This window comes from Furipterus horrens, unplaced genomic scaffold (assembly GCF_987537825.1).
Source record: "Furipterus horrens unplaced genomic scaffold, mFurHor1.1.pri manual_scaffold_1, whole genome shotgun sequence".
In the NCBI taxonomy this organism is placed as follows: domain Eukaryota; kingdom Metazoa; phylum Chordata; class Mammalia; order Chiroptera; family Furipteridae; genus Furipterus; species Furipterus horrens.
The window spans coordinates 194,390,049-194,404,981 of record NW_028327171.1 but is presented as its reverse complement, the minus strand read 5'-3'; the positions used below and the strand labels follow the sequence as shown (position 1 = coordinate 194,404,981).

Here is a 14,933-nt window from a genome sequence, read left to right as displayed (position 1 = left end):
ACACTGCAGCTGTAGCCTTGGAAATGCTGCTGGTTTAGCAGGCAGGAGGGCTTTTGCTCCTTTCTCTTTTCCCTCTTTCCTTCATAGATGGTTTCCTCATTCTCACTCACCTGTAGCAGCTTCTGAGAGTTTTGTCAGATTCCAGACCCTGTTCCCAGAGGGAAGAGAGGCTCACCCTAGAAGGTGGTGTGGGGAAGGAAGGACAAACTCCACCAGATGCCCTGAAACCAGAGATCCCTGCTCAGAAGTGTACCCCTGTGCCAGCTGCCCCTACACACACACACACACACACACACACACACACACACACACACACACACTGGCCCCAGACATTTGGGGCCTTCAGTGCTTATCTCTGCACTCAGTCCACACACCCTTTTTGGCATCGGTTGAGAACAAATTCCACTCAAAAGTTTCTAACCACTTCACAAGAGAGACCTGGGAGGGCCACACAGTTTGTTTTATCTAATAATATATATATTTTAAAAGAACATGATTTACTTTCCCAGAAGACACATGGATGCAGGAAAGAGAGCAGAGACGATTCACCAACCGCCTTGGTAGCCAGCAGTGCCCAGCTCCAAGACCCTAACTCAGCGGAAAGCCAACTTGCTTCATGAGCCTGAGCCCCATGATTTTGAGGCGTATCCGCACATTCTGCAAAGAATCCACAGCACTGGAAAACCAAAACTAGCCTCTTGCTTTTTTCCCAAGCCCTTCAGTTAACATTGCTCAATGTAGCTAAGTGGAGGGAATGCAAATGATTTATATTTCGCTGGCTAGGTTGAAGAAACTCAAGGGAGATGTGCTCTGCTTCAAGAAAGGGAAAAAATTCCCAAAAACTGTAACGCAAAAAGGCTTTGTAGTATTTTTAAACCTTTGATTCAGTCCATATGTGACATCTGAACACCGCCAAATTCTATGTTTCAACACACACACACACACACACACACACACTCCTAGCAAGAGAATAAAGTTGGGTTTTAGCAACAGTGGTGGTGTAAGGTAGGGAAGGTCGGCTGGGATCTCTCTTTAAATTATTCAGTATTGAGGGAGCCTCTTTTCTGGTGCCATTCCTTGTGCCCCCCACCCCCTACATTAGCAGTTACTTTTAAAGGGAAAGAATGTTGAAATGAATAGAAAAAACTTTCAGGAGCTTACCTGGTTGGCCTCTCACTTCGCGTCCTGAAAAGTAGAGAGCTAAGAAGACCCAGGTGAGAAGAAACATATCCATTTTGGAGAAAGAGGCTCTCTCCAGAGCTGGATTTGTAGGTTTCTTGTATAATTGTAAGTCTTTGTGTTTTCTCGCTCTTATGTCTTCCTTACAGTGTCTTCTGCAGAGGTTTCTAAGGGTCAGTGTTTCCCTCCTGGGTCCCGGCGGCCAGTCTTCACCTTTATTCTTGCTGGATCCCCACCTCACCCAGCGGAGGGTCGCTCTTGAAATCGGCAAAGAGGGAGCAGACCGGGAAGAGGGGACAGGTTTCCTCTCTTAAAAACAAAACGGATTTATGTCCTCTCCAGTTCCTCAAAGTATCATTTCCTTTATCCTACAACATCACGAATATTTCCCGAAAGACAAGCGTAAAAAAATTATAATAAAAATAAAAGCCAAGACTTGCCTTGGGCATCCCACGGCCCCCGGGCAGCTGTGTGATCTCAGAGACGTAAACTGACACACATCCCCCCGGCACCCGGGACCCACAGGAGGGCGGAGGCACCCACCGCCGCTCGGCCGGAGTAGGAGGTGGCCGCCGGGCTCTTGCCCTCGCCGAGCTCCCCTAGCGGGATCCTCCCCCAAGGGCTACACCCGCTTGGCTAGCCTCAGGAGGGGAGTCTGAGGAAGGAAGCCGCTGGTGCTGCTGCTGCTGCTGCTGCTGCCGCCAGTGCGGCGGAGGCGGCTGGGATCGCCTGGGAGTGAGCGAGCCCCTCTCCGAGTTCGCTCGCGCCCGCCTTCACCTCCACCTCGCCCAGCGCCTGGCCGAGTGTCTGCGCGTCTGAAGATGTGCTGGGAGCCGGCTGCGGGCTGCTGCCTCGCTCGCGTTCTCTGCTTCCCCTCCGGCTGCCCCCTGCCTTTTCAGGCCGAGCAGCATGTGGATGTCAGAGCCGCGGCAGAGCTATCCGATTACGCGCCGGCTCAGGGCCCGCCCCTTCTGTGTTACTGATTAAAGAGGCAGCCGCGGAGACGCGCGGCGCAGAGCCGAACGCCGCGGCACCCAACTCGGGCGGGGCGGCGGCGGCTTCCCCCGGGCCGCGGCCGGATCAAAGTTAAGGCAGCTCCCACCCAGCCTCCCCATTCCCACCCGGAACCTCCCGGCCACCCTAGGCTCCTCAGCTCCTGGCTGCGCCCACCCGTCCGTGCGTAATGCCCCGGAGCAGGAGCGCCCCCGGGCACCTCCAGGGCGCGCTGCCCTTGACCACGTCGCCCCCCGCCCGAGGGAGACTCCGCGGGAAACGGGGAAATCCTTGTTCCCCCTAAGTCCCTGACTTGGATGCCACACACGTAGAACCCAACACAATGCCACGCGCAATGGCGTTACAAGAGGAGTTGGGCAGCTCACGGTGTTTGGAGTAGAGAGCGAGCCGGCAGCTCAGCCATGCGTTCGCACAGGCAGCAGTGCGTGGAGGCGACACTCACGCAGAGCCCAGGCCGAATAAAATCCCAAACACCCTGCGTTTACTGCTCAGATCCTTTGTTGTGTCCCAAACACACTCCTCTCCGTTCTAGGTGGTGATTTACTTCTCCCTGCGCCCCTAACTTGCAACGACCAGGAGAGAAAAGACTTCAAAAGAATTGGTTCAGGTAATTAAACTGGATTCCCCCGAGCCTCCAAAAAAAAAAAAAAAAACGTACAGGTATATGAAGTCTTCTCCTTGAAATGCGACTGTAACTACTATATATACATTTTCTCCTTGGAAATATGGCCACAACGTGGGGTGAAAAAACAGCTTAATGACAACTATTAAATGGAGGTGTGAAAACTGTTTGGAGGGAGCTGCAAGCTAACAGTTGGGGACACTTGTATCTTTGTTTCTGAGGATGGCTTTGTGGATTCCGAACTGTCTTGTTTCATTAGGCACCTATTACTACATTATCATAAAGACTCTAACAGGACAGTCTAAATAACACCCTGCATATACCTTTTCTGCCACTCTGCAGATTAAGAAAAATAAAGTTTCCGTGACAAGAAACATACACATACACACATCTGACTATCCCATTTATTTCTTTGCTTGTACTTGTGGATTCTTCTGGGTGGTTTTCCTCCTTATCTGGACTTGCCATTAGCTTTGTTTATCACTTTTAGTGTTTGAAAAATCTGTAACTCCCACTTAACTGTTATTTACACTGAGATAACCAAAACAAAATTGAATCACAAGTGATTTGCAAATAGTGAAGCCAAGCCATGGAGGGGTTTTACAATTCTGTGTAAATCCACAGGCTGCATATCACACTGTGAATCTTAGATGCCTGGTCTGAAAGGGCATTGAACAGATGCCTGGCGATTTCTTCTAGCAAGTACATCGCCAGGCCACTGGACTGATGGCTACCTTTCATTCCTTTCATTTTTTTCTCTTTCTCTCTTCCTGCCTTCTTTCCCTCCCCCTTTCCTTGGCTTGAGAGCACATCCACAAGATTAAAATCTCCAAATTTACCCTTTTCCTGTTTAAATGTCAATTATAAAGAAAGGCTGCCACTCCCCAATATTTAATGGAGTAAAGAGGTAGTTTGGATTTTGAACCTTAAGCAGATATCCCGGCTTCTATTATGGTCAAGATACCAACCTAAGGACAAATAACACTATCTACAGTGACAGTGCCTAACTGAAGAGGGTCATTTAGTATCACCTCCCCTCACCACTTACCAGGCTTGCCAGAACATTCCAGCCCATGACCAACATGGAAGAATCCTGTTTCTGAGAACATAATAGCCAGAGTTTAGGTGAAGGCCATGGAGAAGAGGACAGAGAGAGCAAACAACAACAACAAACAAACAGCCCAAGTCCATTGGGACTTCTGATCTTGGGGTCTCAAGGTTGCGGGTCTGTCTTTTCATTAGGCTGCTTCCAGAGTCCTTGGTCTGGTAGAGAGAAGTGTCTGTTTCAGTGTTCTATCTCTCGACCTGACTGCCAGCATTATGGATTTTAATTTTTCAGAGGTGTCCTAAAGGGGGAGCTAATTTACTTCCTGGGAGTCCTCAGACGGACTGCTGCAAGATCTCTCATGAGCCCACTTGAGTAAAGGCCTGATTTCCTGCAGGTGGGTCCAGGTCTGGCGAGTATGGTTCAGAGCCCTCAGGACTCCATTTGTTAATCCTCTAGGGGGCAGCACTCAATAAATAATGGTAATAACGACCTGCGGTAGCACTTCTGGTGGTGCTTTTATGTCTAGGAGCTCAAAGCCCTTTATCAGACCAGGGGGGATTCAGAGTGAGGCCGGTTCTCTCCCAGTCCACTCTGAACAAGATTCCATGGGCCCAGGGAGGATTTAGAATTACTTTAATCCAGGACTTCCAAGGACTCTTGGGAACGAAACACAAATCCCACATGAGCCTGATGGAAAATGAATCTTTAGGGAAATCTCCAGACTGGGGCTGGCTCAGACCTGCCAAGCCCCAGATTTTTGTCTAGACTGGAATCTCAGGGGTTTGGCTAGAACTGGTTTGGTTTCCACCGGAGGTGCAGAGGTGAGGAGCCAGGCACCGTACTTTTCATAACTGTGTGAGTTCACATCCTTGACCCATGGAGAAGCCTGCCTACTAAATGGCTAGTAGGTGGCACAAAAAGAAAAAACGGGCTTGTGAACAGAAATACCAAACGGATTAGAAAACAGCTAACTGGAGAAGCTTCCTGGCAGCATCACTGACTCACCTAGGATAGTTCACACCATTATCTCTAACTGTGAAATAATAATAGATAATCCCACCTTACATTCCATTTCTCTGACAGGGAAGGATGTGGGAAACATAAAAGAGATTTGTAAAAGATGCTGAGAGAAAGCTGTAACCTAGCTACACCCCAGTGGAAAGATGGACGTTCCCAGCTAGGCCTCAAACCAGAGGGTACATCAGAATTGCCCAAGGTGAGTGGTAAAAACTCAGGTCTCTGGGTGCCATCCTCCTGCAGCTTGGATTCCTTAGATCTGGGATGTTGTCTAAAAATCTATTTTAACACACATTTTAGGTGATTCTGATGCAGGCCAAGCAATTGGCAACCTCTGTCCTGAGGTATTATATTTACACATAGCCTTCGATACTTATACTTTCATTGGATAAGTATTTTTTTCACATTTCCTCTCCAGGCACTTTTTATCTTTATTTTTAATTAATTTGTTTGTTTGTTTATTTATTTATTTTTAGAGAGAGGGGAAAGGAGAAAGGGAGAGAGAAACATTACTGTGTGGTTGCCTCTCACTCACGCCCCCAACTGGGGACTTGACCTGCAACTTAGTCATGTGCCCTGACTGGGAATCGAACCAGCGACACTTGGTTTGCAGGCCGACGCTCAATCCACTGAGCCACAGCAGCCAGGGGGTTCCAGGCACTTTTTAAAAAGGGGCCCATGTCTCAAGATTCAGGGAAAAGCCACTGAGAACATGGTCCTTCAAACTCCCGAGTCGGGGGATTCCCAGCTTTGCCTCATGACCTTATTTAGCAGCCACAGCAAAGCGCCTATTTGAATAGAGGCAAAGCTCAGGTAAGGGGCAGGAGGGTTGCAGGAACATGTTCAAAGTGCCCGCTAATGGGAGCAGGCTCCAGCGCTTCCCCCACCTACCTACTCAACCACTGGTTGCTACTAGGGGTTTGTTTCAGGTATGGTTCTCCATCTGTGTTCATCACATCGTACTCATTAAATGCTCACAGAAGCATGACTACGCAGGAGGTATGCAAGCGAGTAAGACATTTGGGTCTTGCCTCCTGGGAACACAGGATTTAAAAGCTCCAGAAACTTCATGCTTCCACAATAGATGCCACCTGTCTCATGGTGCTTCCCCTTATCTCAGCCCTAACATCGACAAGCTCTCACCCTGAAAGGGGGAGATAGGAGGCATAATTGTGTCCTAATCTGTAATTTACTACCCTGCTTTAGTTAATATTTAGCTGCATCTGTCTCAGAGGCAAAGCTTCAGTTAACATGTAATAGCCCCTCATTTTTTATTCTTTTGTTTGACATGAAAATCCAGGTTTCTGGTCAATGAGGGTTTTCCCACTCACCCTTTAAGCAATCAACATTTTTCTTTCTTTTCAACACATTCAAACCCTGCCTAGTAGTTTCTTTTTGATATTACCTTTGGTCGATTCCCAGAATTCTTCAGATTTCCATACGGTATTGAAATCCCCTTGACTCTAATTGGTGTTTGTGACTCTCATCTCTTTCTCTGACACAGCCCCTGGGTCAGGTGGGAGGGAGCCGTATGAATGAAAGAAAAAGGGAAAAAGGAGCGAAAAGTGCAAAATTCATCCAAACATTCCTGGAATCCTTGCAAAGGAAACTAAAGTCATGTTTCTCTCTCTACTCTGTCTTAAGCATGAGGCTCATGTCCTTCTGCTAACTAATTTTTATACATTTAAGGTATCAGCGCTTCCAAAAGGACCCTGTCAACGTCTTCCTTTAGAGCAGCCTTCTCCAACACGACTCGACGTGATGCTGGAGATATCTGTGCTCTTCAGATGGCTATTGGGCATTCGAAACATGTCTGGTGTGACTGAGTAACTGAACAGCATTTTATTAAGTACAATTTCCCAGCACATCAAAAAGACACAGATTCTACATTGTTTAATGGTGATCATATTCAGCAACTCAGCTTTAGATAATCGTAAGACCAGAGATTGAAATTTCCCATAGAAGCCCAGAGAAATTCAGACTCTTATACGTCTCTGAGGCTACCTTGTCTGTTCACCAAAAAATGAACCCCAATATCAGCAGAGGCATCACTTGAAAAAGTTTGGTGTTTATTTAGCGAGGGAGAGAAGTGGTGGCTCATATTACTGTCTATCGTCCTGTGTCACTTCTGTGTGCTCTTGGATGACTTTCCAGAGCACTCACCAGAAATCGGGCACTTCATGGTGCTCCAGGCCTCAGCTGCAGCCCGTAGTAGAGAGAAGCAGGTCCAAGCAGCAGGAACCTGAGGTCAGGGCAGGTGGACCTTAGAGCTCCACTGCCCTTGGATGGCCTTGAAAAGTCTGTGAACCAATTTGGGACCAGTTTCCTCACCCGTAGAAGGAAGAAGCTGATTTGAATGACTACTAATCTTTTCCAGTTTTGAATTTTGGTTAGGGTCTTTTCTGACTTCATCCTCATTCATAAATTTAAAACCTGGTTTAGTTCTAATTTCTAGCTACCCTAATTAATTACCCCCAAGAGGATGTTAATGCATAGATGGGGCTTAATGGGATGTTCTAGTATTACAGTATTTATATTGCCTATCTTTTGTCAAAAAGTATGTTAGGCATCTTGGCAGAGCTTTTAGAGGAGACATTTTCAGACAAAGGAATTTCCCAATACCTCAAAACAAACAAACAAACAAACAAATCATATTCCACTTCACACTCACAAAGGCCAAGAACTTATTTGTAATCTTACAGCATTTACAGGTGATGTGATTAAAAATCTTAGAATTATGATCTGAATTTTTTTTTTACTACTCAAGAAAACTATCTTATTTTGAACTGGAAATTCCCATTCTCTTACTAAATTCATAGGCTAGTTTTCTTGGAAACTTGAATCTTCCATCTATAAGTGCCCATTGTTATTCCTTTGTTCACCTGCATACATACCCTATCAAGCCCCACAGATTTATAAGGGACTTTTTTTTTGTTATTGCTATTTTAAAATTTGTAACTTGTGACAAGTGATTGTTACATTATGATGGTAGTAGCAGCTAATTTGAACATGTAAGTCATGATGGAAAGGCAAGAGTCAGGGAGCTGACCTTTTGCTATTGAGGATACTCCATGGTGGGTTAATTCACACTCACCATAGTCATTAGTTCCTACACTCCCCCTTCATATTTACTCCTACGCAGTTTACTGAGCTGCCAATCAACCCATAGGATCCGGATGAGAGCCCCGATAGGGAGGAGGCTCTAAAGGATGCTTTCTTTCTGGAGGGATCGAGAAACATTTGTAGAGGCAGTCTTCTTTCGCAATTCCAGACTTGGATTCTACTTATTTTTTAAATTAAAAAAGAAAAATCAGTGGTACATGGACTTCTTTAAAAAAAAAAAAATCAAAAACACATAAAAGGAATTCTTTGAAGACTTAAGCTTCGCTCCCACCCTGTCCCCCAGTTTTTCAGTTCATCTCTCCATTGAAACAGGATTTGGGTACCCTTCCAGAGATATTAGACTATGTTCCAAGTTAAAAACAAAAACACATTTTATGTTTTCCCTCAGCTTCCTTTCTCCAGCTCTCTCCTTCCCTCCTTTTCTTCTCCAGCCCTAAGCAGTAATGATCTTGAAAACCATTAGGGGGCAGCTGTGACCAGAAAAGGAAAAAACAGGAGAAAATGTAAAACTAAAATCCAAGAGGAAAAGACGCAACAGGAATGCTAGGAGAGAGATCAGGAAAAAAGGGAGGAAATAAAAAAGAAAGCAGAAGCAAACAAATACAATGCATTACAAAATAAAAGGAAATGGAGAATGAAGTAATAATATTAAAAAGCTAAAGGAAGTGCACGTGTTAAGTAAGGGGAAAATTATAAAGAAAAGCCAGAGATTGAGGCTATTTTTTTGTTTATTCGTCTTGTCTTGTTTTAGGCAAACCTGTAGAACCCAAATTGGCTCAATGTTAGCAGAACGTGGTAGGTTATCGTTTACTGAACTGGAAGACATTTATTACGCCAAACTTCACATTCTTAGGACCTGGTCTATACTGAAAGGTTCAGTTAAGCTTGTCCAGTTAAGCTTGATGTGGGGGATGGGAACGGAGAGGAACAGCCCCCTTCCCTCACATCTCCCAAATGGTTAAGAATGCCTTCAGCCCTCAGCAAGGCAGCACAATTAGCCTGATAGAAGCACTTCTATTTCTCAGTGCCGAACTCAGAAATGAGGCAACGGGTTTCTTTTGAAGCTGATGCCATAATCAAAGTGCTTTCAGGTGGCGTTCAGGCAAACTTCCCCTAGTTTCAGCAGGTTAACTTCATGAAAGCTCCTAGCTACTGCTTGAATGTTTTCTAGGCTTCCCCCTGGGGTACATTAGGCATAAACAAGCCTTCGTGGGAGATCTGTGCCCTGATGTTTGGCATTGTGAATGGAATGCAGGGGCAACATTTATGCTGGGATCATAGGAAATGGAAAATTGCCTCTAGGGCATGGGCAAATGTGACCACTTGTACATTAGTCTTCTCTTTCTCATCGAAATTTCCCCACCCTACCTTTAAAAAAGACAAAACACCTTGAGGAAACCATAGTCTAGGGTAACTAGATAAAACATGGAATGCCTGGGCATCCTGTTTTTGTTAGTTGCTCAGTCTGATTCAGAAGATGGAATTGTCCCAGGCTGTCCAAAACTCTGTACTCACGGTCCTTCATCAAAATCCAGTGAAAACTCTTATTTTAGGATCGAAGGCACTAGTTCTCAATCACCCATCACGGTTGGTAGACTCACATTATTTACTGAAGACCCAGGATGGGCAGGGCGCACCTTGGGCATGTGGAGGTTAGAAAACCAAAGGTTGGAGTGCACTTGCTGTAGGGTACCGCTAAACCCCATGTCAGATGCAGCTGGGCTTTCTCAAGTGGGCCCTGGAGTTTTGAGGAACTGAGAAAAGTTGCAACATGAGCTGTTTCAAATAATGGTCATTTTGCAGAATTTGGGGCTTTCCCTGTAGCCGCAAGTCAAAATTTCTCTTGAGTTCTCTCTTTCTCTTATTCTCTTTTTCTTTAACATGGAATCCTGGAATTTCATTTTTAAGAAGTTTAAAAAGTTATACTGGAAACCTGGCCAAACAAAAATCTCTCTGACCAGAAGCAATTTGCTTCCCTTTAAACAAGTTCCCTAGAGTTAAATCTCAAAGAATTTGTCTAGGAGCTAGGATGTGAAAACACTTCCCGTTTGATTTGATCATAATTTAGAAGAAGCAAATGTAATTTTTGACCTTTCAACACATCTGGAAGTATCCTTCCCTGTTGCTATACCAGACTGACTGCATCATCACATAGACTGGCTTTTCAACACTGAGGTCCTCTAGCCCTTAGAGAATGGATACCTTGCACTGTAGGGATGAAGAATATTCTAGGATAAGGCAGCCTAGAAACATTAATAATTAGGTTAACAACGTAAGACGGCAGACATGTCAGAGGGAACTCAAGGCCCTGAACTGGGGTCAGGAGACCTGGTTTCTGGTTCTAGCTTTTTCATTGACACCATGTATACCTTGTGTCAAATCTTTTCATCTCTCTCTGATTTAGTTTCCTCACTCATAAAAGCCATGTTGTTATTCCAAAGCAATGGGCCTACCAAACATTCAGATAAATCTACACTTGATATAGACCAGGGTCCATTTAGAGCCCCCACTGTTTCAAAAAAATATTTATTGAGCACATAGTATATACCAAGTTGTGCATGGGTGGAATAATAGTGTCTACATCAGTAAAAACAGCTGTGCTCAAGAGCTTTATTTCCTTGTGGGAGAGATAGGTAACACCCAAGTCAACAATGAGCAGGATCATTTCAGATAATGATAGTGAGTTCTAAGAAGAAAACAGAATGAGATAATGTGATAGAGATCAGTAAACCAGGGGATAGGAAATCTGGGTTAGCCCTCCCATTAGCTAAGGCCCTACTGAGCAAGTAAACTAGCTCAGGCTCCATTTCTCACCTTTAAGATAAGGGGTTGTGGTTTTCAAAGTTCAGTTTGAGATCCATTGGTAAGTTGTTAAATCAACTTAGAAGTTTATGATCAATATTTTAAAAAATGCAATAGATGACAATAAGAGTGTATATTGTTTCATGAGACTTGTTTTCGTTAATGTATGGATTTTATGTATACACATCAACACACAGAAGTACTCTGGATCATATATAAAATATATTTCTGTGGGTTACAGTGGCTTGGGTGATTTTTAAGCTCTCAAATTCTATGATTCTATTAAACTTTGAAAGCGGGGCCCAATGGAGCATAGTTCTTCCTTGATTTTACTTATCATTGAATAAATAGTAGCATTGCTTATCAGAGAATCCCAGTGTTTAACCAGTTTCAGGCTCATGATTGGTGCTTGATAAATGTTTTTTGAATTAGTGGAAACATGAGACTTATGCACTTAATCTTAAAATAAATATAGCCACCTAATATAAATTGCCAAATAACTCACCAAAGTATCAAAGTAATTTATTATATTTTACCAAATGCCAGGTTTACACACCAAATTCAAAATTATATTGCCTTTGTTATGCTGGAAATTGCCTTTTTTGTAGAATTCTCAGAAACTTGGTTAAGATATTTATGAGAGAGAGAGAGAGAGAGAGAGAGAGAGAGAGAGAGAGAGAGAGAAATATGTTCTTCTCCCAAGTAATCTGCTCCCCTCAGCTTGGTACCCCCCTTCCCTCCAGCATGTCCATGGGTCCTGCATATATGTTCTTTGGCTTCTCCATTTCCCTTACTATTCTTAACATCCCCCCTGTCTATTTTGTACCTACCAATCATGCTTCTTAATCCCTGTACCTTTTCCCCTATTCTCCCATTTCCCAATCCCAGCTGGTAATCCTCCCAATGATCTCCATAACTATGATTTTGTTCTTGTTTTGGTTGTTTGCTTAGTTTGTTTGTTTGTTTAGATTCAGTTGTTGATAGCTATGAATTTGTTGTCATTTTAATGTTCATAGTTTTGATCTTCTTTTTCTTAAATAAGTTTCTTTAACATTTCCTATAATAATGGCTTGGTGATGAACTCCTTTAGCTTTACCTGTCTGGGAAGCACTTTATCTGCCCTTCCATTCTAAATGATAGCTTTGTTGGATAGAGTAATCTAGATTGTAGGTCCTTGCTTTTCATCACATTGAACACATCTTTCCAGTCCCTTCTTGCCTGAAAAGTTTCTTTTGAAAAATCAGCTAATAGTCTCATGGGAACTTCTTTGTAGGTAACTCTTTGCTTTTCTTTTGTTGCTTTTAAGACTCTTTCTTTATCTTTAACCATTGACATTTTAATCATGATGTGTCTTGATGTGGTCTTCTTTGGGTCCAACTTGTTTGGGACTCTCTGTGCTTCCTGGACTTACATGTCTATTTCTTTTGCCATATTATAGAAGTTTTCTTTCATTATTTTTTCAAATAAGTCTACAATTTCTTGCTCTCCCTCTTCTCCTTCTGGCACTCCTATGATTTGGATGTTGGTATGTTTGAAGATGTCCCAGAGGGTCCTTAAACTATCCTCATTTTTTTGAATTCTTTTTTCTTCTTGCTGTTCTTGTAGAATGCTTATTTCTTCCTTATGTTTCAAATTGTAGATTTGAATCCTGGCTTTCTCCCCTTCACTGATGGTTCTCTGTAGATTTTTCTTTGTTTCATTTAGTGTAACCTTCATTTTCCTTTATGTTGTTGCTGTACTCAGTGAGTTCTTTGAACATCCTGATCACCAGTGTTTTAAACTCTGCATCTGACAGGTTGCTTCTCTCCATTTTCTTTATTTCTTTTTCTGGGGGTTTGTTCTGTTCTTTCATTTGGGCCATATTTTTTGTCCCCTGAATTTGACATCTTCCTTGTGTTTGTTCCTGTGTGTTAGGTAGAGCTACTCTGACTCCCTGTTTTAGCAGTGTGACCTATTGTAGAAAAGGCATTTGTAAATTGTGTGGGGCAGAGCCTTAGGTAACTGCCAGGGTGGGGCAACCCACTTCACCGCTTTGCAGCTTGGTGTAGGGGAGGGCTAGGAGAAGGGACAGATCCACTGCCTGGCTTCTGGAGGTTTGTCTGGCTCTCACCCCATTTCCAGTCACTTCACCCCCTTCCCATATGCAACCATTGCCCTTCCAGCTGTTGCCCTTGTGGTGAATCCCAGAGTGGGTGAGTGAGTGTACATTCTAAGACTGTGCAGGATCATTCAGTGGAGTCTCCTGAAAATCCAGAAGTTTCTTCCATGTCCAACCCCCACTGGTTTTTACAGCCAGAAGTTATGGGGAATTATCTTTTTGGTGCTGGAGCCCTGGGCTCTGTGGTCTGGCCTGGGGCCAGGATCACTTACTTGCAAGGTATCCCCCTGATTTTTATTCACCACATGTGAATGTGAGATCATTCATTCCACTGCCACTGCTGCCTTTCTGTGCCACACTGAGTCTCTGTATCTCTTTGCCCATCTTCGTAATGCTGTCCCTCCTACCCATCTGGATGAATGTGGTATCTTTAAATCCTTGGTTCTTGGACTTCCATACAATTTGATTTTCTGACAGTTCTGGGTGTTATTTCTTTTGAGATCTAGTTGTAATTCTTTCAATGGTTGTGCAAGGAGGAGAAGCATGTCTACCTATGTCTCCATCTTGACCAGAAGTCCCTAAAATGTTTTTTAAAAGAAAGGATTAGTGGGGAAATTTTTCTGTTTCTTGTCTCTGGGGAGCCAGATAATTCTGCCTTCTTAAAACTGGCCTTGTACGTTTTCATTTGTTAAGTCACCTTTTCCAAAACAGCATTAATTTTACTTTAATAAAGATTTTTTTCCTCTTAGTTATGGCTTAAAAGTAGTCTTCTCAGTCTCAGAATCAATTTTTAAAATTATACATTTGATTAGAAATAGATGGCCCAAGTCTTCCATCCTTCCTTGCCAGCAACCCTTGTTGCCATCCATTGGGATGGGAGTACCAGACCGAGGCGATCTCATTGGAGAATCAATGATACATCATCCTTAAGAAAGGCAAGAGTCAATGGACCTTGCTCAGGGCCCAACGCACATGTCCATGAGTTAATTTTCAAGTCCATTTCCTTAATTGCCAGAAAATCCGTGGCCAGGCAAATTGACTTAGAGTTTAGAATTGCTACACCCAACCTTCTGTATCCATCCCCTCCCACATTCCTGAAGGCAGAGCAGACACACATATACCAAGAAGAAACAGCAGCATCACAGCACCCCAGTTGCATTGCAACTGCTTACCCGGTGCCAACACAATGGCCACAGATGTGTATTTGTTATGGGGCACCTTGGTTCATGCAAAAATGTGCCCTTGTGCTATAACGTAGGAAATCAGTTTTGTGAATTAAAGTATATTATAAGTAATCAAAAGGGGGGGCACTGTTTGAAGGAAACCCATATTTGAAAAGTAAATAATGATCTCAGAGTTGATCAGCCTAATCAGTTTAGGTTGACCTGGACTTAACTAAAGCATATTTGCTCTGAATAGTTCTAAAACTACTGTTTCGACCAAAATGTGTAAAAGTCATGAAAGCCTTTTGCATCATTTTATGGTCTTCATTTGTATTTTTATTGTTGCTATACTGCTTTTACTAATGATGAATTTGCCCAGGTTGGGAAAATTCGATATACTCACTTTTTTCTTCCTTTTGTTTTGCCAAATATAAGTCATATCAAATACAACCCCATCCCATGTATTTCTCTAAGTAATTCCAGTCGGTACATTTTCTCCTTGTAGGATCTCTCAAAGAATCATTTTGACAATGACATTCTGGTGAAAATATGCTGAGACTCATAATTTTCTTGTGGTAGCTGAAGTTAACTGTGCTCATCATTTTGAGATGCGACACCAAACCGACACCAAAATGGCAGCTTTCAGTTAAACAAATGCAAAGCTGTATTTAGGCTCTTCTGTAACATTGTGATGGGGAAAATCAAAGCCTCTTCCACTGCTATTTTTAAGACTTAGAGGGCAATTCCACCAGAAATATTGTTACGATAGATTTTGTATTTTGATATTTCTCTGTTCAATGGTAATGGGTTGAGAGAAACCCCAGATCCAGTGAAAATTATTTTAAGAAGTCAAGTTGAACAAATGTT

The 14,933-nt window shown here is 43.3% G+C and overlaps 1 protein-coding gene across 4 annotated transcripts in view; it reads right to left on the bottom strand.

The window, feature by feature from the left end:
• Positions 1-1,869, bottom strand: part of NRP2 (neuropilin 2) — a 120,836-nt gene extending 118,967 nt beyond the window's left edge. For all 4 annotated transcript variants that reach the window (XM_090282868.1, XM_090282871.1, XM_090282874.1 and 1 more), the window contains exon 1: positions 1,162-1,869. In XM_090282868.1, the coding sequence (XP_090138994.1) occupies positions 1,162-1,234 (73 nt within the window). In that variant the 5' untranslated portion in view covers positions 1,235-1,869. The remainder of the gene's footprint in view (positions 1-1,161) is intronic.
• Positions 1,870-14,933: the final 13,064 nt, after the last annotated feature.